General features: G+C 47.9%; 1 protein-coding gene across 3 annotated transcripts in view; it reads right to left on the bottom strand.

The window, feature by feature from the left end:
• Positions 1–27858, bottom strand: part of LOC129338324 (UPF0687 protein C20orf27 homolog) — an 82907-nt gene that overhangs the window by 13204 nt on the left and 41845 nt on the right. For all 3 annotated transcript variants that reach the window (XM_054992454.1, XM_054992452.1, XM_054992453.1), the window contains exon 4: positions 14768–14906. In XM_054992454.1, coding sequence (XP_054848429.1) covers positions 14768–14906 — 139 coding nt within the window. The remainder of the gene's footprint in view (positions 1–14767; positions 14907–27858) is intronic.

Genomic DNA, 27858 nt, shown 5'->3' with positions numbered 1-27858 from the left:
ATGTTTGAGAGCCGCAAGACGTGATGCACTGAAGTGACTTCAGATGAGGAGGTGGGTTTGGGGGCGTGTCCTGAAAGTGACATCAGAGGAAGGGGTGGGGTTTGGGTGCAGTATGTTGGAAGTGACATCATCGGAAGGGGTGGAGCTTGGGAAGAGCCATCACCTGACCTTTGACTTAGAAGTGACATCACAAAAGTGACATCGCATCCTTGCTAGGCTCCACCTCTAATGTCCCCAGATAATTTCTGAGTCAGACCTGGCAACCCCGACGTTTTTATTGAAAATATGAAAGTCATGGAAAGAAGGACGGAAGGAAAAAAGGAAAGACTTGGAAAGAAAGGAGGAAAGGAAAAGAGGGAAATAAACTAAAATGAAATAAAATGAATGGCGATACTCGGAGACCTCAGGGAGCCGCACAATATGTCTAGAAGAGCCACATGTGGCTCCCGAGCCGCAGTTTGGCCACCCCTGGCATAGCTCAACCTTGTTAGATCTCAGAAGCTAAGCAGGGTCAATCCTGGTCGCTGCTTGGATGGGAGACCTCCAAGGAAGCCTTTTGCAGAGGAAAGCAATGGTAAAGCACCTCTGCTTATCTCTTGCCTCGAAAACCCTATGACAGTGTCGCCATAAGTCGGTTGCGCCTTGACGGCACACACATACATATACAGGAGAGACGGAATGCCAACGTGCAAGTATCCTAGACTCGCTCTGGCTACAGAATGGGGGGCAGGAGAGGCAGCCCATCGGTGGTTCTGAAGTTGCAAACCGGTTTTCCCAAAAAGGGCAGCTTGCTGCACAGCAAGAACTCCCATCACGTCTGGCATACTGCAGAAAATCAGTGTCAGTAAGTCAAATGCCAGACGCGAGAGCCTTTAGTGCCAAACTGCTCAAGCCCCGCGAGGCTGGGGAATGCACAGCGCCTCCGTCAGCCGTTTCCACGGGCCTCTGCTGAAGCGGCACACAGACACACCAACGTACACGCTTTTCCCACTGCAAGAAGCTGCAAAGAAGAAAGCGCAGCAGGGTCCAATTCAGAGAAACTATCCTGGCTCTTTTTAGGGGCCGAGCAGATCGTCAGCTTATTGGGCCCGATTCTTGCTCTGGGGCTCCACGGGCATTCCTGCATCCCTAAGAAGGTGTGGTGCACACAGCAACAAAGAGCGGTTCTTGGTGGCTTCGCCCAATGGGCCTGCAACCCAGGACCCTTCAGCTGGAAATGCCCGCTAGGCTTGCGTGCAAAGTAGGTGTCCTCTCCCCCAAGCAAATATTACGGTAAGTGGGAAGAAGTTCCCCCCAAAGCATTTTATTTTCTTCCTTTATACCCTCCTCTTTTGTCCCCCACAGGGACCCAAAGTAGCTTAAGTTGTTCTCCACTCCTCCATTTATCCTCACAACAACCCTGTGAGGTGGGTTAGGCTGAGAGAGTGTGGCTGGCCCAAGGTCACCCGGCAAGATCCCATGGCAGAGCGGGAATTCGAACTCAGGTCTCCCAGATCCTAATCCAACATTCTAGCCACTACACTATACTAACTAGGCTGCTACTGCTGTTGCCAATACTCCAGCATACGTCACTCTTTCTGCGGCATGAACTTGGGAAAAGAACAGGCACTGCAGGGCTAGACTGCTTCTTTAGAGGAGGAGTAGTTTTCGCAGAAAGGACCTTTTTGTAAGAAAACCGGGAGGCCTGTAATTGCTAACATTTCACCTCTTGAAAAGTCCCCCCTCTGCATGTGGATGTCGCCTCAGATCTCAGATCCAAAGAATAAAAGGCTCCTGGCAGAAACCGGAGTGGCAGCGTGTTCTTCTGTGTGGAACATCTGACGGAGGCTCTGGAGTGTTTTATATTTAGCTTCTGAGGAGAGAGAGAACGACATGCAGCGGTGGAGAGGATTATGGCCATGCCTGGATATCAGTCGTAGGAAATTTGTGGCAAATTGAAATACACTGACGAGTGCCACGGGGCTAAAGAGAACAGTCCTTATATTGCTACATCCACACCACCACCACCTCTCTTCTGCCTGAGCTTGAAATATGCATGTTTCTGATTGACAATCCACAGGCTGCTGCCAGCCATTTTTCTTTCTGAAAGCGTGTATTAGGTAGAGTTGTCAGGTCTCCCGACTTTTCCAGCGGGAGGTTGGAGGCCTGGCACCTACCTTGATTTCTTCCCCTTCACATGTGTGCGCTTGCGGGCCTGCGTGATGATGTCACTTCTGGGAAGTGATGTCATGGTGCAGGTTGTGGCCACCCAGGGAACGCTCTTGTGCTCTGCAGTGGGCCCAATCCGGACCCAAAACGTCCAAGATTGGGCTGCTGCCAGGCGGGGGAGTGCTCTCCCATCCGGCAGCAGCCCGATCCTGGCCGTTTCGGGCCCGAGTTGGGCCGAAACAGGCCCAAAAGGGCCAGGATTGGGCTCGAAACGACCTGGAATGGGCCACTGCTGTGCGGGGAACCACTCCCGTGGCCGGCAGCAGCCCAATCCTGGCTGTTTCAGGCCTGTTTAGGCCCAAGGGAGTGTGCGGTGCCACCCAGGAACGTGCCACACCGCCCAGAAGCGCGTCCATGAGTCCCATGCCTCCCTCGCCAGCCAGGTAAATGGGGGCAGGGGGTGGAGGGTGGAAGCAGAGGATCCCCCACCCCCAGGGGTGGACTGGCAACCCTAGTATTAGACACAAAACTAACACAAAAGGAAGTGTGCCAAAGGAGAACACAATCTCGAAAATTAATACATATATTAATTGTAAATAAACAAAGTCATAAAGTATAATTAATATATCAATCAATTAAGCACACAGTTCGTAGTTGAAGAGAGAGATTAATTCTTCAAATACAACCAGAATAAGTCCCATAAATTTCTGGCGTTCGTAAAAGTTGTGGCAAATGTCGCAGCCGTAATTAATTCAGCTGTAAAGCTGTCAAGATGAGACCACGAAGCGAAGCAACCGCGAAGTCAAGATGGATATGAGACAGCGCTGGTTGAGGTAGGTAGGGCAACGAGCACACGCCGGCCAATTCCCTCTTCGCTCGTTTCAGATCCACTATAATCCTTCTTCAGGCCACAATATATTTCGAATTCAAACAGTCTAAATCGTTCCACATTTCAAGAGACAATGCTCCAGATTAGAGCGGCAGGACTCTAATCTGGAGAGCCAGGTTTGATTCCCCACTCCTCCACTTGAAGACAGCTGGGTGATCCCCAGTGGAAGGTCAGTTGGCCTGGTGGGAAAACCTCTTCTGGTGCCCAGCAGCTGATGGTGGGGTGGAAGGCAGAGAGGGGAGGCACTGTGTTTAGGGAAGGAGAGAGGAGCACAGTTTCATACAGTGGAAGCGGTTGTAGGTTCCTGGACATTTCCAGTGTATCCAAAAAGCTGTCGGCAGTGGCCTTTGGGGTCTTACAGCTGATCTTCCAGCCTTGCTCTTCCTACAGCCGCTCTCAGATTTTCCTCCAACATTCCACACAGACTGGCGCTGACCCGCTTCTCCTACGTGAGGCCAGAACTGGCCCTGCATTCCACCCGCTTCTCTCTTCCGGAGACATGCCATCCTTCCTGGCCCCAGGAGTTCCAACGGTTTTCCTCAAATATGGGGTTCAGGACAATCCTGACCCTGCCAGCTTTTTATGAGGCAATGCATTTGGGGAAGGAAGTGTCTAGCCTTCATGAGTAAAGAAATGAACTCACACATATGCAGGCAATGGCCTGAAATGACACTTGCCAGGAGAGGTTCAAGGCGTGCGTTTTCAACTCTTACGCCAACAAGAGGAAGGTAGAGGGAGCCAGGCAGCAACATAAAATGCCAAAATATTCAGCTCTCAGAAGAGGCATTTTTCTGGGGCAGCAGCTCTGTTGTGGGGCCAGACTGCCAACGGCACGGCCACTTCAAAACCCCCAGAGAGCAGAAAGGCGGCAGTCGTGTTTTGCTCGCTGGTTAGAGGAGCTGCAGAGACGCCTTCGCAGGGCTGCTAATCGGGTTAAGCGAAACGGGATATTCTGCAGGCTCCCGGCAGTCAGAGCAGCTTCGGCCAACAGACTCCAGAAGCCAGACTAAGCTTGTTCTTGGGCAAAGAAACACCATGACCGGTCCACTGCCAGCTGGAACTCCTCGGACGCAACTCATACTTTCTGGCCAGCTCCATACAGCTCCTTCCTCTTAAGGTGTTGTCAAATATCTTCTGGCACACAGAAAGATGGTTCTCCTCCGAGGTTTCGCTGCCCTGCCTCCCCCCCAACAAGTGATCTGCCTCTCCAGCCCACGGCGCTCATCCCAGCCCCACACAGCCACTGGGGACTGAAATGGTTTCTTCCCTTGCCCTAAATATCAGAAGGAGTTACGAAAGCAGGGCCGGGTTTTTAACACTGGGTTTTAATTAAAACCTTTTTTTTTTTTTTTTGAAAAATTTTTATTGGGTTAGAACATTTTTATTTTTACATTTCAGTCAATTTTCCCCTAATTTTTCGTTTCTAACCCCCTCCCTTTCCCCCCCTTTTGTTGACTTCCAACAGCTTTCCCACCCTCTGTCCCTTTTCCCTTACTTCTATTAAGTTCCTCTGTCTAAAACAGATATACATTCTCCATTATATTAAGCAGTACATCTTTAACTCCTTTACTTATTATACACCCAAACTATACGTCTTTAGATAAACAATTTATCCCATTTTCCAGTTTTGAATAATTCTATATAAACCTATATATTATAAACCATAAAAATTTCCCACATTTAAATCAAACAATTTGATTTGTTCTCTATATATTACTCATTTCAACTTTTTATGGTAATTCTATATAACTCCTCAGATACTCAATCAATTTAACTCTTCTATATATTCAGTTTGGTGCATATAAATCTTGTCAAAGAAAGAAAATATTGTTAGTTAGTCAATCTTCATGTTTAAACCTTATCATTAATTATTCTCTATCAGTTGACCTATACATATCTATATATATCTCAATCAATTAATCTAACTGCTTATAAATTCACATTTCTCTTCCTCCCCCGGTAAAGTCACCCCTCTCTTTTATACTTTTATTATATTTCAGTAGTTCTCAAACTGCCACAGTTTTCCTCCCACCTCCCATTTCTTCTCCAGGTATTGTTTCAGCTTCTCCCAGTCTGTGTTGAACTGCCCTGAGTCCAGGTCTCTCAGTTTTCTTGTCATCTTGTCCATTTCAGCCATATACAGCAATTTGTAGATCCAATCTTCAATAGTTGGTACTTCTTGTACTTTCCATTTCTGCGCATACAAAAGTCTAGCTGCTGCAGTCATATAAAAAATCAACATCCTATGATGGGCTGGAATTCCCTCCATTCCCAAGTTTAGCAGCAGGAGTTCTGGGTTCTTATTTATTTGAAACTGTAAAATTTCACTCATTTCTCTTATTATTTCCCCCCAGAACTGCCTAGCTACCTCACACGACCACCACATATGATAGAGGGAGCCCTCATGTTTCTTACATTTCCAGCATTTATTAGAAGTATTCAAGTTCCCTAGCGCAATCTTCTTTGGTGTCATGTACCAACGATAGATCATTTTGAAAATGTTCTCTTTAATATTGATACATGTCGTTGTCTTCATTGTAGTTTTCCACAAGTATTCCCATGCCTCCATTGTTATTTCTTTATTGAAATTTATAGCCCATTTCACCATCTGTGTTTTAACTATCTCATCCTCAGTATACCATTTCAGCAATACTTGGTATACCTTGGATATTCTTTTCTTGTCTTCTTTAAGAAGGGTCTGCTCTAGTTCCGAGTTCTCTGTTCGTATGCCCCCTTTTGCAAAGTCTGAGTTGTATAAGTCTCTAATCTGTCTATACTGGAACCAATCATAGTTAGGTGATAGTTCCTCTTGCGTCTTTATTCTAAGTTTAGATACTTCAATCTTAGTTATTTCTTTGTACGTTAAACATTGTTGTTCATTATCCACAGCTCTCGGATCTATCACCTCATATGGAACCACCCACAAGGGGGTTCCTTCTTGTAGGTAAGTTCTATACTTCTTCCAGATTGTAAATAGACTTCTCCTTACAAAATGATGCAGGAACATCGAGTTGACCTTTACTTTGTCATGCCATAGGTATGCGTGCCATCCAAAAATTTTTTTATATCCCTCTAGGGCTAATAGTTTCTTATTCTTTAATGTCATCCACTCTTTTAGCCAAACTAGGCAGATTGCATCATGGTAAAGTCTCAGATTGGGCAGTTGCATTCCGCCTCTCTCCTTTGCATCTTGTAAAACTTTTACTTTCACTCGAGGCTTCTTGCCTGCCCAAACAAAATCTGATATTTTCCTCTGCCATTTTTCAAATTGTTTAGAGTCTCTGATGATTGGTATTGTCTGTAACAAAAACATTACTCTTGGTAACACATTCATCTTAACTGCTGCAATCCTGCCCAACCATGACAGGTTCAATCTATTCCATTTGATCAAGTCTCTCTCTATCTGAGTCCATAATTTTTCATAATTATTCTTGAACAAATCAATATTTTTTGCAGTCAGCTCAACTCCCAAGTATTTCACCTTACTAGTTACTTCACAATCCGTTGTTTCCATTAACAATTGTTGTTTCTGCTTAGTCATGTTTTTGCATAATATCTTTGACTTCTTTTTGTTAATGAAGAAACCTGCCAAGTCTCCAAACTCCTTGATCTTGTCTATCACTTTTGGCATGTTCTCCAGTGGGTCTTCTACAATTAACATTATGTCGTCTGCAAATGCTCTGACCTTATATGAATAGTCCTTTATCTTTATTCCTCGTATTTCCTCATCTTGTCGGATTTGTATCATCAGAATCTCCAATACTAAGATGAACAACAATGGAGATAACGGGCAACCTTGTCTTGTTCCTTTACTAATCGTCAATTTCTTGGTCAGTTCATCATTCACTACAATTGCTGCAGTCTGGTCTCTATAGATTTCCTTGATTGCTCTGACGAATCTTTCTCCCAGTTGTAGCTTTTCCATAGTGGCAAACATAAAGTCCCAGTTTAAATTGTCAAACGCTTTTTCGGCGTCTACAAAGAAGAAACCAACCTCTTTGTCACAACGCTTGTCGTAGTATTCAATAGCATTGATCACTGTCCTTAAGTTGTCTCTTATTTGTCTGTCTGGCAAAAAGCCTGCTTGTTCCTCCTCTATGACTTCCGAGAGCCACCCCTTCAATCTCTCCGCCAATATCTTCGCAAAAATTTTATAGTCATTATTAAGTAGTGATATAGGTCTGTAATTTTTCACGTTGGTCAGGTCTTGGCCCTCCTTTGGGATCAATGATATATTCGCTTCACTCCAAGTATCTGGAATCCTTTGATCCCTAAAAACTCCATTCATCACCTCTTTTAGGAATGGTGCCAGTTCATTGGCCATTGTCTTATAAAATTTAGCCGTAAGTCCATCTGGCCCTGGCGCCTTTCCTAGATTTGCAGATTGTATTGCCTTGCTTATTTCCTCGTCAGTTACTTCACTGTTCAACTTACTTCTCCAAGCTTCCGAGATTTCTGGAAGTTTGGTTTTCTCCAGATATGATGCTATTGATTCTTTGTTTACTTCTTTTTTATTATACAGCTTAGCATAGAATTTATAGAAGGCTCTACTAATGGTAGTCTGCTCCAAGTACGTTTTATCTTCTTCACATATTTTATTTATTATTTTCTTTTCCCTTTTCTTCTTCAATTGCCATGCCAAATATTTCCCAGGTTTATTAGCACCCTCAAACGCTTTTTGATTCAGTCTTTTAAGATTCCACTCCAATTCTTTATTACTCATTGCTGTTAGCTGTTCTTGAAGAATTTTGATTTCCTGGTATATTTTCTTTTTCCCTGGTCTCTTTTTTAACTGTACTTCTTTGGCTTTTATTTTCTCCTCAATCTCTTGTCTTTTCTCCTCTTTCTTTTTTCTTGCTCTGCCATTTAAGTCCATTAGTATGCCCCTTACAACCGCCTTGTACGCATCCCAAACTTTATTGGTTGGTACTTCTTTATTCACGTTGTATTGTATAAAAAACTTTGTCTCGGTTTTAATTAAAACCTTTTAAAGGTTTGTTCTTCTTCTTATTTTGTGAGCTGCCTCGGGCGGGTTCCTGGAGCTGCAGCATAAAAATCTTCAAAACAAAAATGCCCAACCTGGCATTAAAAGTGCCAAAGAGCCAAGCCTGCCCCCAGAAGGAAAAACAATTTAGAAGCAGCCACCAGCCTGAGAAGGCGATTGCTGGCATGTGCAAAAAATATATATTTTCAAGGCTCTGCCACAACATGGTAAAAGAGCTGGCATGAAAACCAGGAAGGCCACACCCAGGGTGTGTGTGTGTGTGTGTGATGGCAGTACCCTCTGGTATCAGGTGCCAACTGCTTGCTAAAACGGCTGTTGGCATCTCATCGAGATCAAAAGCAGGACTCCTGCCAGGCCGCTAAATCTCCCAGTATGGGGCTAACTGGAAACAAGTGCCAGTGGGCACGATCCTGCAATGGCACCATTGAAACAGACGAGAACTGTGGCAAGGGGCTTATTTCACTGGGGCTCACGTGGGGAGGTGCCCACCCACACTTTCACTACTAGTTTCACAGGACTGTGGGCGATCCACAATTTTAGACAAGCATTAAAACAGGTGAAATGTGCTACTTAGTACAGAATACGGGATATTAAGAAAAGGGGAGGGAAAGAGTGAAGTTTCTGGCTCTTAAGAAATGAAAGTAAAAAGTCATCAAAGCACCGGGGCTCAGAAAGAGTCCAAGTGGTTAAACTGATTGCGGGGGCGGGGGGGATTAGTATGAATTTAAGCAGATCGTGAGAGGGAGGGGAGGAATGAGCTCTCGTGGCACTTTCAGCTTAGGGTAATGCCGACTGCCACCCAAGTCAGGAAGGAATTTTCCTCCAGGCCAGATTGGCCAGAGATCCGGGAGGGTTTTTTTGCATTCCTCTGGGCATAGAGAGCCCAGGCAAGCCCGATGTCGTCAGATCTCAGAAGCTAAGCAGGGTCGGCCTTGGTTAGTAATTGGATGGGAGACCTCCAACAAAGACCAGGGTTGCAGAGCCCGGCAACGGCAAACCGCCTCTGTTAGTCTCTTGCCACGAAAACCACACCAGGGGTCGCCATAAGTCAGCTGTGACTTGAGGGTACGACACACAGAGTAGTACCACACACAGAGTAGCAATAGTAATAATAATAATCTATCCATCTCTATCCGTCTCTCTGGCTTTGTAACAGAGATGCCTAAAACTCAGGCCCTCTCCACAAGATCTTTCTTTCTTTCGAGTTCCCCAGAACGACTCAGCAGGCTGGATTTGTGTGTTTGTGTGTGGCTACCAGCATTCACTACAGTACACACACCCCTCCCCAAGACTTGGGAGCAGGAAGTACCGGGGCTGCAGCAGAAATCCACACCTGCAACCCAGAGTGCACCAACAAAGGATACAGACTGAATGCATCAAAGAGGAATGCCAAACACTGTGGAAAAATCTCCAGTGCGTGTGCGTGTGAGTGAGAATGTGAGTGTGTAGTGTAGTACATTCTGGTAGCGCCCCCCCCCACACAAAAATCCAGCCTGCTATATCGTTTTGGGGAACTCAAAAGCTTGCATGTCATTTGTGATATTTTGGGTGTAAGTTGGAAAAAACAAACAACTTCTCCTACACACCTTTGCTGGAGGAATTAGGCAGTGGCCGGCCTTGGCAAGCAGCTAGCCCCTGCTGAGGAGCTGCGGCTGAAACCAGAACAAACAATGGGCTGTCCTTGCCCGTTGCCAGCAAAAGCCCAGAGCCAACCTTGCTTGCAGTTCTGGCAGCCAATGATGGCATTAACCCAGCATAGGAGTGGCCCTGCTGTCTGGCCCAATTATGTGCCACAGTGCCCAAGAGGGAACTGCTATGCAGACTCACCTGGGGTGGGCAAGAAGCTTGCTGTATCATTTTGTGTTTTGGCCTCCTCCAGTACCCCCACACACAAAAGGAAACACAACCTGAGCTAGTAAGTGTTAATTATGCAACACAGCTCACAAACAATGCGGTTGGCAGCCGAACAAAGAGCACGCCGTGAACTCTGCCCCTGCTTGGAGCGGCCTCCGATTGCTACCAGCTGCAGAGGAAAAGGGCAACAACAGCCCACGCTTCCCGTTTGTGCCACTCCTGGTCTTCCGCAAGGGAGAAATAATCAGGGTGGGGAGGGCAAAGGCCATTGTGATCTGTCGCTCAGCTCCAAGGCCGGGCTGGCTAGCAGCACTCCGAAAGGCAGGTTAAGAGATGAGATGAGATGCCAAGCAGGGGGCACTCCAGGGTAGGCAGCTGAGGAACAAGAGGTGTCAGACGACGCCTGCAGGACCCCCTGCAAGGGAAGAGATCCCCACAGACTTCCCAAGTTGATTTGCCACGACGCATGCGGCTGCAACGCATTCCCACATGCTTTCCCAACAGTGCTCATACACGAGTGCAGATGCCGTAAGGTTACCTGGAGGAGGAAGGAAACCCCTTCCCCGGGAACTCAGGACACAGACGGAACCTCCCACCCCCTCCTACCTTTGGATCTGGGTCCAAACGGCTGAATCTAATGCCTTGCTCTGACCCCTGGAGGACGTCAAAGGGGGGGGGGTTGTCCCCTTGGCTTTCCTTGGCATTGGAAAAGGGTCCCACGAGGAACAACTAATAACATGAAAGGAGGGGCTAACCTGGTTGGGCGAATGCTATTAAGCAGGGCTTTTTTTCTGGGAAAAGAGGTGGTGGAACTCAGGACCGCACAATGACGTCACTTTCGGTCAGCTGGAACAAGGTTTTTTTTTTAAAGTTTAAGTCGCCCTCGGTGAAAATGGTCACATGGCCGGCGGCCCCGCCCCTGATCTCCAGACAGAGAGGAGTTTAGATTGCCCTCCATGCTGCTGCACAGAGGGCAATCTCAACTCCCCTCTGTCTGGAGATTAGAGGGCGGGGCCACCGGCCATGTGACCATTTTCAAGAGGTGCCTGAACTCTGTTCCACCACTTTCCCGCTGAAAAAAAGCCCTGCTATTAAGTATTCAGTTGGTCCAGCCTCCACACACCCTCTCTTCCTTCCTACTTAGAATCACAGAGTTGGAAGGGACCCCCCAGGGTCATCTAGTCCAACCCCCTGCACAGTGCAGGAAATTCACAACTACCCCCCCCCCACACAAACACACTTGCCCCAAACTATTCTCCCCTCACATGCCAGGAAAACCAGATGCAATCCAGGGCTAGGTCTTGAGGCTGCCAGGCACTGTCCAGAAGTAACACCCCCCCCCCCCCGCTTAGAATGGGTTTTGTAGGGGGCAGCAATCATCGGGGAAAGGAGAAGGGAACTTTCCCATCTCTGCCATGGGATTTCCACAGCATTATTGGTATGGCAGCTGAGGACTTAAGCAGTTTAAGAATAATATTTCCCCATTACGACGGAGTCGCAAACGGAAAAAGGAGCATTTGGGTGACCAGGAAAGCCGAGGGGAGCCCCCCTCATCTCATTGGTCACCAACATTCAGACCCACAGAAGACAAGCAAGGCAGTTCTCCCCCCACCCCAGCCTCTCTTCTGGAACAAAGAATTAGGCGTCCCTAACGGATTACAAACAGAACTCCCCCACCACCACCCCATGCAAATCTGGACTCCTGCTCAAAGCTAAGCCCCATCCGTTGTTCCTCCACTGTGTTAGCAAATAGGGAGTTGGGAGCGGGGGGGGGGGGTGGATGGGGGAGAGAGCGAAAGGAGAGGAGCAGGCAGCAAATTAACCTAGCGATTAACTATTCCAAGGAGAGTCGGCAATATTTAGCAGAAGAACAAGCACGCCTCGTACCACCGTAGCGGCACGTCCATCAGCCATGCGGGAGAATAAAAATGATGCCGCAGCAGCCCCCTCGAGGCACTGCCGGAATGCTCTAGGTGGCAGCAACAGAACTGTATGCGAGCACCAGGCTGGGACCTTCACGGCTGTAGCAGGGAAACGCACAAACGGCGTGCTCATCTTCTCCCAGCCAACGTCCTTCAATGGCACATGGCCCCCAGGGCACATTATTTGGGTCTTTAGAAGCCTCCTGAGTACAGGTGGGAATTCTTTGGAAGCTAGAGCTTGCTCAGCGCTCGTGGCCCACAATATCTTGAGATCGGGACCCAGCTGCAGAGTTGAAATCGTTCCACCGCAGGGGCAGTACACTGGCCCGGGTCCTCAAGGCCCGGGAAGGACAGACAGAACACAGCTCCCCAAAACAGGCAAGTTACGTTAAATAAAAAAACAAGACAAATTCAGGAGGAGGCCAGCCAAAAAGGGCCGGCTGTGCAACTGACCCCCTACCCAGGACCAAGAAAGAGGAAACGGCTGAGCTTCATTCACCCATATGGATCTGGGGAAGGAGATAAAATAGGCTGCCGACTGGAGAGCCCCAAATAGGACTCAACCCTGCCCCTAACTCACAACACTGGCCTGTTGGGGGCGGGGGGGTCAGCCATCATGGGATAATAGCCCCCAAGCACTCGTATGAGAAGGAGTAAGGAACTGCAGTGGAGAACACATGTAAGGAAGGCCAGACTTGCCCTTCATTTATTTGTTTCCTTTGCACCCTGCCTTTCTCTACAACGGGGACCAAAAGCAGTTTACGCTGTTCTTCTCTCCTCCATTTAGTCTTCACAACAACCCTGTGAGGTTTGCTGCTAAGCAGAACTTCCAGAGGAGAGGCCACCTTTGCCTGCAATGCGTGCCTGAGACACAGATTCTAGAGCACACCCTAAGTGCAAGGCCAAGCAGCCCTGCGGTGCTGCAAGGCCCAATTTTATTCTCACAACGACCCTGCGAGGTAGGTTAAGCTGAGAATGTGCGTGACTGGTTCAAGATCATGCAGCCAGGCTCGGAGGATATCACAAGAAACTGCTATTCTCTGCTGGAAACAACCAACCTTTGCTAACAAACCACAAAAAACAGTTCTGCCCCCCCCCAAGCTTGAGAAGGCACGACCAACCAGAATGGGGTGAGTCTGCTAGCAGAATGCAATAGGGTTTCTCACATCACCTACATCTGGATTACCCTTTGCCTGCAGAGATCACGTCACAAACATTTTGCAAGCTGCCTGGAACTCCAGATAGGGAGTGGCAGACATTCATGCCTGGAGGCACAAAGACCCATCAGCAGCTTTCATGCCACACCCCTCTGCATTCCACGGGGCTGCTCGGAGGAATGGCCACCTGATTGCTGCTGTCTGTCAACAGGTCCTGCCCTGCATAGCTTCCCCTTGAATAAAGGCAGCCGCCCTCTATTCCTGACACAGCACTTCAAATATTTCCACCGGTTAAGAGCCAGGCAATTGCTTGCTGGAAAATGCACAAGCTATGCACCTCTTGCAAGTCATCAGACAAAAGATATCCAAGTCGGTTCTCTGTCAGAATAATGTCACCTTGCCCCCAAAAAAGGGGGGAGAGGGGCTAATAGTGATTTCCCAAAATGTGGGCAAGCGCATGTGCACAATCTCCACCACCTCAGAAACACAAAGCCTCTTGCAAGCACCTTCCTCATGCATCTGACGAAGAGAGCTGTAGTTCTTGAAAGCTTATGCCACAATAAAGTCGGTTAGCCTTAAAGGTGCTACTGGACTCTTTATTATCTTGAAAGCAATGCCTAATCACCTCCCTCCTGTTTGGATCCAGCGTGTAAGAAGCTCCGGCCAGCACCAGCCTGCAACAGACAGGATGGTACCACTGCAGCAGCCAGGAAATGAGGAGGCAAAGGACAGAAAATTCCCAGTGAGAACTGACTGGCAGGGCGGATAAAAATCAATGTCTTTTTTTAATTTAAAAAATGGATTATTAAAAATTTAAATTGGATTTTTTAATAAAATGGTTTTTTTTTAGGAAAAATCTATCTAAAGATAGTTTTCCATTTAAGATATATTATAATCTAATGGTCATAGATCCAGAGGAGTTAGCCGTGTTAGTCTGTAGTAGCAACAAAATCAAAAAGAGTCCAGTAGCACCTTTAAGACTAACCAATTTTATTGCAGCATAAGCTTTCGAGAATCAAGTCAGATGCATGATCCAAACTGGTCAAATTATGTAGCATGAGGCTGTATATTCATGCAACGTTTAAATTTTCTGGTAAATGAATTCTATTAATGCACTCACAATGTTTAAAATTTAAATGGGATTTTTTTAATAAAACGTTTTTATGTCAGAAAAGGTTTCTGTAAGAGGTTTCTGTAAGAATGGGCAATTTTTCTGTCTAGAAGATATTATCACAGGCGCTTGGGTTTACAGTTCTCAAAACACAGTTTGTGTTCTCTCTCACTACACTTCCCGTGGAACCGTGCGGGAAACCAACGCGTGTCCTCCACACGTCAGGTGTCTCGTCTGTATTGTCTCTCAGTCTCCACAGTGTCCCAGGCCTCCCTGCAACCAGGTGCTACGGCTGCCAACAGGTAAGTTTGGGGAAAGGGGAATGGAGGGTACCGGGCGAGGGAGGCCCTAGGCCCAGTTAGGCCCATGAAAGCATCGTTGGGAGAGGGACAGACTTTAGCCAGTTGCATTTGCAAACAAGACTCTAACTCCATTCGGAGTGGAGCCCGGCCTTGTAATAAGGAGCCACATACGATTAAAAGAGGCTGGGTTGGGGGGGTGGGGCGAACACAGAGTAGCAGAAAGGTCTACACCCTCCCACCCACAAAGGCTTAGGGCGGGAAGAAGAACATTTTGGTAACCCATGCTCTGTTGCAGGACAGCCAAGGAGCACGCGTACCTCTGGACCACACACCTGCTCTTGAGCCGCACAACCACCAAGGGCAGGAGAAGAGCGTTTACCTTCAGAAGCCGTCGTAATGTCAATCACTCGAAGGTTCAGGTTCGGCAACGGCACAGCAGAGACCTCCTTCCCCAGATGCTGCACAAAAGGCAGAAGGAAAGTGATTTCGTACTTGTGCAGGATCTTCAGGAACCCGACCTGAAAGGAGAAGGAGGGCCGGGCTCAGAATTACTGACGCCACTGCAGACACACCGGAATTCGGAACAGCAGAGGAAAAGGCCAGCAAGCCAGAACCCCGAGACGGCTGGGCACACTGTAGATTATGAAGCCTATCTCCCTTTCCCACCATGACGGAAGGGGCAGAGGCACTCATCTCTTCTTCTGCACATGGGCATGGCACAGATAACGCACCCAAAACATTGAGATCTCTGGGAATGAGCTCAGCAGCTTACCCCCATCATGGGGAAAACCGGCTCCCACCCCCTGGATCCGTAATGCAAAACCCGGTCTCATTTTGCTAGAGATCTATTCAGAGCCAAGCACACCTGCCCTGCATGGGCCACAAGACGATGCTCCCCAGTTCCTTTTGGATTTTATTTTTTGGTAAACAGGCCCCACTGTTGTGCACTGCACTCCCCAGCACCAGGAAAAGGTTGTTCAGACTCAAATTAGCCACCTCCTTCCCCCCTGCAGACCAGAGAGACACCCTCGGCCCTTCTTCCAAAAAGGCCTTATTCTATGGTTTTAGCTCCATATGTAGCAAATTTACTCAGCAGAGAACTCCCTCCAACCCCAACACTGTTTCCTGGTCTCGCATGCTCCTGCGCAATTTAGCAGCACCCAACAAAGATCCCTTCCGACATCTTACACTGTAAGTCACCAGAGCTTTCCCTCATCTAACCTCAGCAATACTATTCCTCTAACTTTTTAATACTTGGAGAGGTGGGAGGTGCACTCAGAGAGCCAGTTTGGTGTAGTGGTTAAGAACGGCAGGACTCTAATCTGGAGAACCGGGTTTGATTCCCCACTCCTCCGCTTGAAGCCAGCTGGAGGACCTTGGGTCAGTCACAGCTCTCTCAGAGCCCTCTCAGCCTCACCCACCTCACAGGGTGATTATTGTTGTGGGGATAATAATAATATACTTTGTAAACCACTCTGAGTGAGCGTTAAGTTGTCCTGAAGGGCGGTATATAAATCGAATATCATCATCATCATCATCATCATCAACCTGTTTGAAACCTAGAAAGCCGGAAATGCTTCGCCATGACGGTTGTAGCTGACATTCTCACCTCTCAGTTCCTTCAGCAGAGTGTGTGATGGAAACTCATCTTCTTGCTCTTTGGGAGGGAAGGGGACAGAAGGGGGGGTCCTCAGGGCCCTTACATACGTTTGTTTGGGTCTGAGAGACCCCCGCTCTGCTATGGAAGCTTGCTGGGTGACCATGGGCCAGTCATACACTCTCAGTCACATCCCATGGGGTTGTTGCAGGGGTAAAATGGAGTCGAGAAAAACGACGTGTGTCATTTTGGGTCCCTGCCGGGAAGAAAGGTGGGGTGCAAATGAAGTAAATACAAAAAAACCCAGCAGGGAACCCACAAGGACTTGCCGGGGTCACATTACTCCTGATATCCCCTCCCTATACTATTTCTCCTCTCTCTCCTCCTAGCAGCCCTCATATCCTCTCCCCTTTCTCTGCTTCCTTCTCTCCTTCCCACTCACCAACCACCCTTTCTTTATCTGTCCCTCAGTCTTCAGGATTATTATACATTTATACTCCACTTTTCCCCGCCAATGGGGTCCCAAAGCAGCTTGCATCATTCTCTGCTCCTCCGTCCCATCCTCCCAACGACCCTGCGAGGTAGGTTAGGCTGTGTGACTGGCCTAAGGTCACCCAGAGAGCTTCCACAGCAGAGTGAAGATTCAAACCTGGGTTTCCCACAGGGACAGACTAGCCATTTAATATACGGGGAAATTTCCCAGTGGGCCACTACCTTAGAGGGCTGCTGGTGGCCTGAGCCAAAAAGAGCCAAGCCTCAGCCACTCTGCCAGAGCCTCAAGACCCATGTGGCTCAGACGATTCACTGGCCACGGTAGCTGGTGTCAGTTCAGTTGAGCTTCTTCCTGCAAACGGGCAGCAGCGTGAAGAAGGCAATTGGTGAACTGACATCAACGACCACTGCATTTAGTATCCACTGCGGTTTGCAATGCTTAGCCAAGGGACCTCTGGGCTTGCTCCAGGGCTATTTTCACTTTCTGGTCTCCGAGATGCTAATCTGGCACTCTAACCACTACACAACACTGTCTCTCAGCTTTGCCTCTTCCCCTCTCCTGGCAGCCTCTCCCTGGAAAGTCTGGCTCAGTTATGCTGTTGCAAGACGCTCGGGTGAGTTGAGAGGAGTTGCGCCTGACCAAGTCACATCCATTGTGCGAAGGCTCCCGCCAGGCCCAGGCATTTGGCAGGCGTTGCCTCGCTTGGGTGAGCTGCACAAATTGCGTGGCAGCAAGTTGTCTGGTAGCCGCTGCTTGGCTTGCTGCTGCTCAGTCCTCTCTCCCGGGCAGGGTAGAGTGGAGCAGGTGTAACAAAATGCTTCTCATTAGGGCTTGCTAACTGGCCAGCGCCAAGATTTATAGGCCGACTCTGAGCAGCTTCAAGGCCCTATGAATTGCGACCCAAAGCAGATCTCTCTCTTGGGGAGAGCCTGTTAATTAGCACAAAGGATTTATATGGGTCCTGCTTGCTTATTATCTCCCCGCCGAGACACAGAGACTTCTCGTTAGAGTTTAATGTTTTATTCTTTAATGAAATACACTCTAATCTTTTTAACAAAGCAAGATATCAAAATATAAAATACTGTTAAGAAAGAACCAATACAAATGGAACAGATAGAGGCTAGAAGGACGGATTCAGTTAGCATCTCTCAATCAAATCTAAGATTAATTCAAAATCAAGTTCGTTCGTTCGTTCATTCATTCATTCATAGTCCGCCTTTCTCACTGAGACTCAAGGTGGATTACATAGTGTGAGATCAGTACAATCAGTAGCAAGGACAAGGGCAGGCATTTCCACACAGTGTCAAGGACATTTCCATAGACAATGTCATAAGGTAGATGAATACAAGTTTACAGAGACATAGCATTAGCCAGGATCCAATACAGGGTTGAAGGATTGCTGAAACAGAACATAATCCATTCTAGGGCTGACATTAGACCACATGAAGCACAAGCAGTATATATGAGTACATATTCAAAGCAACAGATAATATGTAAAGCAACATAATGGTGAAGCCCATGGTTCCCAACTCATTGGTGAAACATCTGAGACCCCCTCCCTACAATACCGCCCTCCTATCTGAGTAAAAAAGCCTTTTTGGATAATTCAGTTTTGCATTGTTTGCAGAAAGCTAAGAGCGTGGGAGCTCTCCTGACCTCCTCAGGCAGGCTGTTCCATAGGGTAGGGGTCACTACAGAGAAGGCCTGTGTATGGGCTGCAGTTGATTTTGCCCATGTGCAGGCTGGCACCTGCAAGAGACCCTGTTCAGATGAGCGAAGCTGCCGTGGAGGGACATAGGGAGGGAGGTGGTCCTGTAGGTATGTCAGGCCAAGGCCATGAAGAGCGTTGTATGTAATAACTAGTACCCTGAATTGAGCACGGGAGCTGATAGGCAGCCAATGGAATGACTGCAGGATGGAAGTGATGTTCATACTCCTGTTTGCTCCTGCTAACCGTCAAGCTGCAGCTTTTTGCACTAATTGGAGCCTCCTAGTTAACTTAGATGGATGACCAATAAATAGTGCATTACAATAGTCAAGTTTTGACGTCACCATAGCATGGATCTAGGTGGCCAGGCTGGCTGTGTCGAGGTAAGAAGCCATCTTCCAGGCTAGAGTGAGATTGAAGAATGCATTTTTTGCCGCTGCCTTAACTTGTTTTTCTAGTAGTAGCACTGAATCCAGTATAACCCTTAGGCTCTTAACTGACTCTACAGGGGTCAGACGAACTCCATTGAACGTGGGGAGTACAATGTCTTTCAGGATATCTGACTTTCCCACAAGCATCACTTCGGTCTTGTCTGGGTTCAATTTCAATTTGTTATTTTTCAGCCATTTCACCACGGCTGTCAGGCAGCGATCTAAGATTTCTACTGCATCTTGCGAGGGCCTGGATAGCGAGATAGAGAGTTGGGTGTCACCTGTATATTGATGACACCCAACTCCATAGCTGCGAATGAGTTCTCCTAAAGGTTTTACGTAGAGGTTGATTAACACGGGAGAAAGGATTGCGCCCTGTGTAACCCCACAAGATAGTTCCCATTCTGAAGACAGCTGATCTCCGACGGCAACCCTTTGGGTCCGTTCCATGAGAAATGATTTAAACCAGTCCAAGGCACATCCTTTGATGCCCACTTCTGTTTCTAGACGCCTCAACAGGATGGCACGGTCTACTGTGTCAAAGGCTGCGGACAAGTCCAGGAGGAGCAATAAGGAGGCATTTTCTATGAAATGCATTGGATTTCCCATCAGTGCACAGACAACTACCATGTTCCCACCTAGATCTTCTTCCAGCAAGATCTTAACTCCTTATCTGGGTATTTTTTATACTAACTGACACATGATATCTGATGAGAAATCTAAGATCTTTTACACATGACAACAATATAAAATTAAGATTGGTTTAAGATTTAGTTAATGATTCAGTTCGCCTAGCCCAAAAGAGATGCTATGTCCAGCGGCAAGAGAACTATATAAATCGTTAGACGGTGACAGGAAAAGTTGTGAACAGATCATCAACCGTCTATACTAACAGCGAGAGATCCATTTATCGGCTACCGTTCTCTATTTTTAATTGGCTGTCAAAGATGAAAAGGACACCTGTGTGGTTATACAACCTGTTAGAAAAAACTACATTAAAGTTCATACGACATTCACTAGAATACACTTGTTTTGCTAAGGTATAATGGGCTGTAATCTGTATTTCCGTGACACAGGGGTGCACTGGGAAACCCGAACAGCCCTGGAAAACTCTTCTACTGGAAGAAACCAAGGAGTGAAGGCTGACAGTACTGTTGTGGTTGCCTAGCTATGAGATCTCCTTCATTAACAACAACAACAACAACAACATTTGATTTATATACTGCCCTTCAGGACAACTTAATGCCCACTCAGAGCAGTTTACAAAGTGTGTTATTATTATTCCCACAACAACAATCACCCTGTAAGGTGGGTGGGGCTGAGAGAGCTGGGACTGGCCCAAGGTCACCCAGCTGGCTTCAAACGGAGGAGTGGGGGATCAAACCTGGCTCTCCAGATTAGAGTCCTGCCACTTTTAACCACTACACTAAACTGTAAAGATATAGGCACTACTTTTATTATTTTGGTTTTTATTTTAACCCCAATATATTTTTCTCACGACTTTAGATTTTGCTGAAGTCTGAAACTTTGCTCAGTTTTGTAGCAAGATCTGTTTTATCTATTCATGGCTCCAGTCTCCAGATTTAAGTACTCACAGATGAGGGTTGACTGAGAATTAGATATATAGATAATAAAATCAAAAAGAGTCCAGTAGCACCTTTAAGACTAACCAATTTTATATATATAAGACTAACCAAATTTATATATATAAAATATATATATATCTAGATAGATCACTATCTATCTAGATATATAGATAGTGATCTATACATACTATTTGCAAGAGCAGCTTTGTCATTCATTGAGTTCTTCCATTTCTTGTCAACCTTCCTTCTTGTTTCATCTTGGTTTCTTCAGTGTTCGAAGCATAACCTGTTTGGCTTGTCCCCTAAACCTTTATTTTCACCCCCCTCCCCAATCCCGAACCTGGGGAGTCATCTTTAGATACCAATCCCTTTTTGCCCTTCCCTTCTGACGATCTATTCATTTGCTTGCTTTTCACACTCAATCCAAACTTCTTTGCTTGCAAAATGGTTCACTCTCTTGCTCTTTGGGAAGACTCTTCTATTTTTGCAGGGACTCTTTAAGGGGGAAGAAGGGCAACACACAAATCCTGTCCCAGTCGCAGAGAGAAGCAGTCAGGATGTAAATTAGGTATAATTGCAACTAAATGCACAATTACATTCAAAGTCAGTTAGGCAAGAATCAGAATAGTAACGTAATTACTCCAAGCAGAGAGCTCAGCTTCCCAGACGAATGATGCAGAGCTCTGGAGTATGAACATGCCCTCCCCTCACACACACACCAACACACACACACACACACCTTAGCTATAGAGGGACCCTGGTAAATTGGTCGTTCTCAGATTGCAGAAGTTTGCCCAGAGAATACCTGTAATATTCAGCCAGCACCCAGAAAATGATCTGATAAAGCAGAGCATTAAAGAGATTCCTAGCTGACTGGGGCAGGGGGGGGGTCCTTTCCTCCCACCCTTTCCAGCAACACCTTACAGGCACCAAAGCCAGGATTCGTCTTGCCCAGCATCCTGTTTTTTGATGGAAGCCAACCACGATGCCCTTGGAAAGTCACAAAGCAGAGAGAGAACCACCTGAAATGAGTAAGTTGCAAAACATCCCAGTGCCCAGAATGAATAATATCCAGAGGAATTAGCCGTGGTCGTCTGTAGTAGCAAAATAGAAAAGAGTCCAGTAGCACCTTAAAGACTAACCAACTTTACTGAAGCATAATAAGCTTTCGAGAATCACAGTTCTCTTCGTCAGAACAAATAAGGCACTTTGGACACAGCCCACCTGGGAGTTCTCCTCAGCAAGCCCCACAGATGTTAAGAGGCAGTGCGCCAGGGCCCCACAAAGCGTTGCGCGAAATGTGACCGCAGACAAAGGGAACAGAGACCAGCCGCCTGGCCCACCCAGAAAGCAAAGAGTGGACCAAGCCAGGCTGCTCTATTCTAGCCAATGGCTAAGACCAGACACGCTCATGCACCCAAGCACAATCACAAGGCATTGCTGGACCTGCCCCATTCACACGTGCAAGTGATCACTTGATATTGCCACAATGAACAAGCTTTTGCAAGCCACTGCAAAGTCTCGGGGCCTTCTTGGGTCTGCAAAATCCGTCAGGACTTGCAACTTCCATGCTGGGGATTTAGTTTCGAGGTGTGGGCAGGCCCAGTTCGGATTGGGACTGCCCAACATAGGAAGAGGGTCTGTTTTCCCAACTTAAAGTGGCCCAAGAAGGGCCATATGTACAGATAAATGCATAGCCAGATTTCCTTAAAAGATGTTTGGAAGGATACGTTCGTAATGGATTAGACGCCTCTTCCTTTTTTGTAAGGAAACAGTGGAAGAAATTCATAATTTCCTACACATTCGTATGGATACCACATCTATCAGAGAATACACAGCCAAATCTGGGGGTTCTGCCCCTCCCAGGCCTGCTGTGGCTCTTTAATCTCCATAATTTCACACTTGCTGTCGTCTGCTTCTCTCTTCCTTAATTTTTCTTAGTGGGTGAGGAGACACCTTTACGGGTCATACAAATCATCCGAGCAACTGGAAAGAACACGCTACACCATCTCTCCACTCACAACAACCTTTTTGAGTTAGTTTGCAAGGTACACGAGCCTAGGTATTCAACCTGGAGCAGAACCCTGGAGGCAACGGCAATGCCTAAATGGAGGGCCACTGTCCACTGACAAAGCAGGTACAAATCCAGTACAAATAGCTAGCATAAAGGACCTCCAGTAGCAGAGGATGGAAAAGATCTCTCTCTCTGTATGAGTCCCTGGACAGCCCTGAGGAACACAGTATAGCAGCCCAACTTAGAATAAATCAGCTTCAGGTGCTTACAGGGACATGAACACATACCTGAAGCTCCCTTATGTTGAATCAGACCATTGATCTATTAAATTTAGGACTATTAAGCACTAACCTTAGCAGGGCTTTTTTTCTGGGAAAAGTGGTGGTGGTGGAACTCAATGGGTTGGCAGCACGCGGGGCAACTCCTGGCAGGAAGTGGTGCCCCTGGCACCATATGCATGCACGTGAAGCACGCTTCCAGTCCCGGGACTGCACGATGACATCACTTCTGGGAAGTGACATGATCACGCAGGGTGCAGCCACCCCTGGGAGCACTCCCACAAGTGGGGGGAAGTTTAAACTGACTTCTGTGCCGCTGGCAATTTAAACTCCCTCCCTTGCTCCAGCTGACTGATGCAAAGGGGGATTTTAACTTGCCCTCCACGCTGCTCGCGAGTTAAACTCCTCCCCTTGCTCTAGCTGACTGGTGCCAGTCAGCTAGAGCAAGGAGGGGTTAAAGTTTAAATCACCCTCCATACCGCTCGAGAGTGGTGTGAAGGGTGATCTACACTCCTCCCTTGCTCCAGCTGACTGTCAGCTAGAGCAAGGAGGGGTTAAAGTTTAAATCGCCCTCCATACTGCTTGCGAGCAGCGTGAAGGGTGATCTAAACTCCCCCCTTGCTCCAGCTGACTGGAGCCAGTCAGATGGAGCAAGGGGCGTATTTTAAAGTGACCATTTTCTAGAGATGACCATTTTCTGGAGGTGCCAGAACACTGTTCCACCGCGTTCCGGCTGGGGGAAAAAATCCCTGATCCTTAGTGCTAATAAGGTTAAGAATACTCAAATGAGCAGTGGCTCTCCAGGGTCTCAAGTGGAAAACTTTCATGTCCCCTGCTGCCTAGTCCTTTTAACTGGAGATTCCAGGGACTGAACCTGCGGCCTTTGGCATGCCAAGCAGATGCTTTAACCACTGAGCCACAGCTCCTCCCCACTTCTGGATATACACTAATAAATATTTTAGCGCCTTTGAAACTGCATTTTGCACCTCCTGTAACAGAAAATATTTGAAAGAGGTTCCCAGAGATGTCAAAAAGGCAGGAAACTGCTGAAGACCGGGGTAGAAAAGATCAAATGTTCTGGAGGGAGAAAAAGAAGATATGTTTGTTGGAAAAGCGACCAGCTATGACAACCTTCCTCCTCGGCTGTCCCACCTCCTGCCCCAAAAAGTACAGAGCAGAGGACAAGCTGCATCCAGCGTACTCCCAGTTTCCGCTTTTCCACCCCGCTGATTGTTGAGCTTAGCAAGAGAAGCGTCAAAGAAGGCAGAGGCGGAAACGGCTGCAGCAAGCAGGCTGTTACTGGAACGAAGCTCGGATAATTGGGTTTTATGTCCAAATTGCCAGAAGTAATTAGGCTTGGCAATAGAGTCTCACAGATAAAGATGAGCCAGCCAAGCAGGCGGGGAACGGGAGCCTGATACGGTTACAAAGAGCTTGTTACGAAAGTGCTGGCGCTCAGGCCAGCCTTGATGTCACCCTTGTGCCCCAGGGGCCCCTGCCCAGGAGTAGGCCAAGTACGCCACCGACACTCGGGACTCACTTCGAGGCTCAAAGACAGACGCGCGTGTACATGTGCATTCCAGACAATGCCCGACCCTTTCCCCAACCCTTTGGGGACTCTCAGGGGTCATTTTGTAGAAAAAGAGCTGGAGGAACTCATTAGCATAACTCATCAGCATATGCCACGCCCCCTGAGATCACCAGAAGTGTGTCATTAGCATAACTGATTTGCATATGCCACACCCCCTGACATCACCTATCCTGGCTGTTATAGACTCAATCCTGACCATTCAGGGCCAAAACTGGGCCCAAAATGGCAAAAAAGGGGCTGAAAATGGCTGAAAAGGGGCCCAAAATGGTCAGGATTGGGCCGCTGCTGAGCAGGAGAGTGATCCACCACCTGTCAGAGGCCTGATCCGGGCTGTTTTGGCCCCAATCCAGGACGAAACGGGCCCAAAATGACCGAGAGTCGGGTGGGCGGGGCCACCTGCCATGTGACCTTTTGGGGGAACTGCTGGAACTGCGTTCCTGTGCGTTCCCCCTCGAAATGAGCCCTGGGGACTCTCACCCAATCACTTCTGCATGCAATATGACAACAGCCATTTTGTGTTCCCTTTTGGGAGAAAAGTGTGAGGCAAGGCTCTCCAACATTGTGCCCGAGGGCACCGTGGCACCCCCCAACACTTCCCTCGAACTTTTCAGAAAGTGGGTGGGGTCTTTGCAAAAGGCAGGGCTTGTTATTGGCTGCCCTCATGCAAACGAAAGGGATTTCCACGAATGCGATGGCAGCTGCAGCCACTGCAAGATCAGGAGGACGGGGAAGCCTCCGGACTTGTGGTCCCATCCTCCCCCCTTCAAGCTTTCCTACTGTCTACTCCCCTTCACGTCCCCCCTTCCTCCTTTGTGGGCTTCCCTTCTATTTTTTTATTCCCCTTCTGGAATTCTTTTGCAAAGCGAGGAGGGAGGTGTTGCATTTGGCTCCACCTCTTACAGCAGCCATTTTGGAGTGGCGCTCACCACACCGTCGTAAGATTCCCACAGGCTCACAAGGGCTGGGGGCCCCTGTACGAGATACAGGTTCAAAATAAAGCCCCACTGAACCATTGAGAGGTGGGAAATATTGCCCCTCCTCTCTCCGAAAATGCTAAGGCAGTCAGAAAAGAAGGCTCCCGTGGGCACCTGTGGGGTCCAGGGAAGAGTACAACCTTCTGGGGAGAATGAAGAGACAACGGTCTTGAGGGACAGCCCATAGCGATGACTTCTGCCATGTCTGGTGAGGGCCCTGCCCCCAAAATGGCCCGAGTCAGCAACAGGCATGTTGTAACGCAGCAGGAGGAGGCTGGTCTAGTCCAAGGCCTGTCTTTCTTTGTAAGCATCTGGAACGGTCACCACTGGGGAGACTGCTGGCAGAGCAGACTCTGCCACCTGCATGCCACGCACTCCCCAAAATATCCAGAAACCAAAGAAAAGCCTATTCAGAGAGGGCAGAGCACTGGGTGCCACGGGGGTGCGGCCGTTACACCCCTGGTAAGAACTGTCCTCCACCTCTTGGGTGGCCAACAGCACGTCATGGTAGGGCTTCAAGCAGCCGATGGCAAACAGTGGCTGGCACCCGGGCATGCCAGCTGCTTCCAGTGTAAGGGCTAAGCAGACCGATTCCAGGGGCTGCCGGCTCTCGTCCCAGGAGTCCACGCAAGCACACTCACCCCCTGGCATGAATACATGAGGAACGGAATCCCCATTTGCTGCTTCTTCCGGAAGCAGCTCCTTACATTCTATGGGGGGGCTGCTTCCTGGACTCAAATATTAGGGGAACGATGGGTGTGTTATGTGCCATCAAGTCGCCTCCCACTTACGGCGACTCTGTGAATGAAAGACCTCCAAAACGTCAGATCCTGCAAACTGGAGGATGTGGCTTCTTTCATTGAGTCAAGCCATCTCGTTTTAGGTCTTCCTCTTTTCCTGGCATTATTGACTTTTCCAGAGGATCTTGTCTTCTCATGATGTGGCCAAAGTACGATAGCCTCAGTTTTGTCATTTTAGCTTCCAGTGAGAATTCAGGCTTGATTGGATCTAGTACCCACTTATTTGTCTTCTTGGCCGTCCATGGTATCCGCAAAACTCTCCTCCAGCACCACATTTCAAAGGAATCCATTTTCTTCCTGTCTGCTTTCTTCACTGTCCAACGTTCACATCCATACATGGCAATGGGGAATACCATAGTTTGGATTACCTTGATCTTGGTCCCCAGAGAGACATCTTTATCTTTAAGGATCTTCTCCAGCTCCCTCTCAGCTGCTCTTCCAAGTATATTTTGTCCCATTTTAAAGGCCGGCTAGCTTTTATTTGCATATATGCTATCCTGGATGTCCATGGAAGATTAAGCCTGAATGCAAATGGGTTGGTCTCCAAGATGCCACTCTGACCTGGATGTCATCAGATTGCAGACGCTAAGCAGGGTCAGCCAAGGTTAGTACTTGGAAGAGAGGCCACCAAGGAAGTCCAAGGTTGCTACACAGGCAATGGCAAACCACCCAGCAGGGGTTGCTGTAACTCGGCTGTGATTTGATGGTTCATTGCACTTTAGGTAAAGGTAGTCCCCTGTGCAAGCAGCAAGTCATTACTGACCCATAGGGGGGGACGTCACATCACGATGTTTTCTTGGCAGACTTTTTGTTACGGGGTGGTTTGCCATTGCCTTCCTCAGTCATCTACGCTTTACCCCCAGGAAACTGGGTACTCATTTTACCAACCTCGGAAGGATGGAAGGCTGAGTCAGCCTTGAGCCGGCTACCTGAACCCGGCTTCTGCCAGGATCGAACTCAGGTCGTGAGCAGAGCTTGGACTGCAGTACTGCAGCTTACCACTCTGCGCCATGGGGCTCCTTGCACTTTAAGGAGCCACAAAACACCCTTTTCTTTTTCCTACAAGACTAATACAGCTGCTCCTCTCAAATTTTAAGGGGAGTTGCTTGCCCAACAACACAAAAGGTGGGGAGATGCGGTGGGTGCAGAAGCCACAGTGTACGTGCATCAGCCCTCTGGATTGGGGGCCTACAGCATAGAAACACTGCTCTTGTGCCACAACACATCCCTCCGTGGCACTTAGACAGCTAACTATTAAACCATCTTTTCCAAACATTGCACTTGGTTTTATTGGAGAGCTCAAAATTTAACAAGGCTTCTTGGCAGCTTAATGGAGCCATTCCAGCTGCAAACGCGACCAAGGAAAAAACAGCTAAACAACGAAGGGAGCCCTGACTCTTGAAATCTCATATCCTGGAAATCTGGTTGGTCTTTGAGGTGTCACTGGACCCAAATCTTGCTTTTCTACTACAGACCAACCCAGTTACCCACTGGAAACTACATTCAGAAATAGATCCCAAGAAACAGAAGGCAAAGAGCAAGATTGATAACCGAAGCGCAACACTTTATTCGCGTGCGTGCGTGCGTGCGTGCGTGCGTGAGAGAGAGAGAGAGAGAGAGAGAGAGAGAGAGAGAGAGAGAGAGAGAGCCCTTCTCCTCCACCAGTCCACCCATGTCTCAAGCTACCCGCAGGTGTTTGGGTATACATGAACAGCATGTCCTATGGACGATAATCTTCAGAGGGTTCACGTCCCCTTCTGGGCTCAGAGAGCAGGACATTTCACACAACCACATGCTGTTGCCAGCCACAGGGAATTCTAGGCAATTTACAGTTGGCAGGACAGAGAAATCACCCCAGATTCACACAACATCGAGGGCATTAAGAGGCCATGGTGTGTGCTTATCCTCCGCTCTCCCTCCCAGCCCTGCCGTGGGCTCTCATGGGAAACCAATAAAGGACGAGAGCGACAAAGGGGGGAAAAAAACCCAGATGATAAA

This window comes from Eublepharis macularius, chromosome 12, assembly GCF_028583425.1.
Source record: "Eublepharis macularius isolate TG4126 chromosome 12, MPM_Emac_v1.0, whole genome shotgun sequence".
Lineage (NCBI taxonomy): Eukaryota > Metazoa > Chordata > Lepidosauria > Squamata > Eublepharidae > Eublepharis > Eublepharis macularius.
This window is presented reverse-complemented; position numbering and strand designations above follow the sequence as displayed.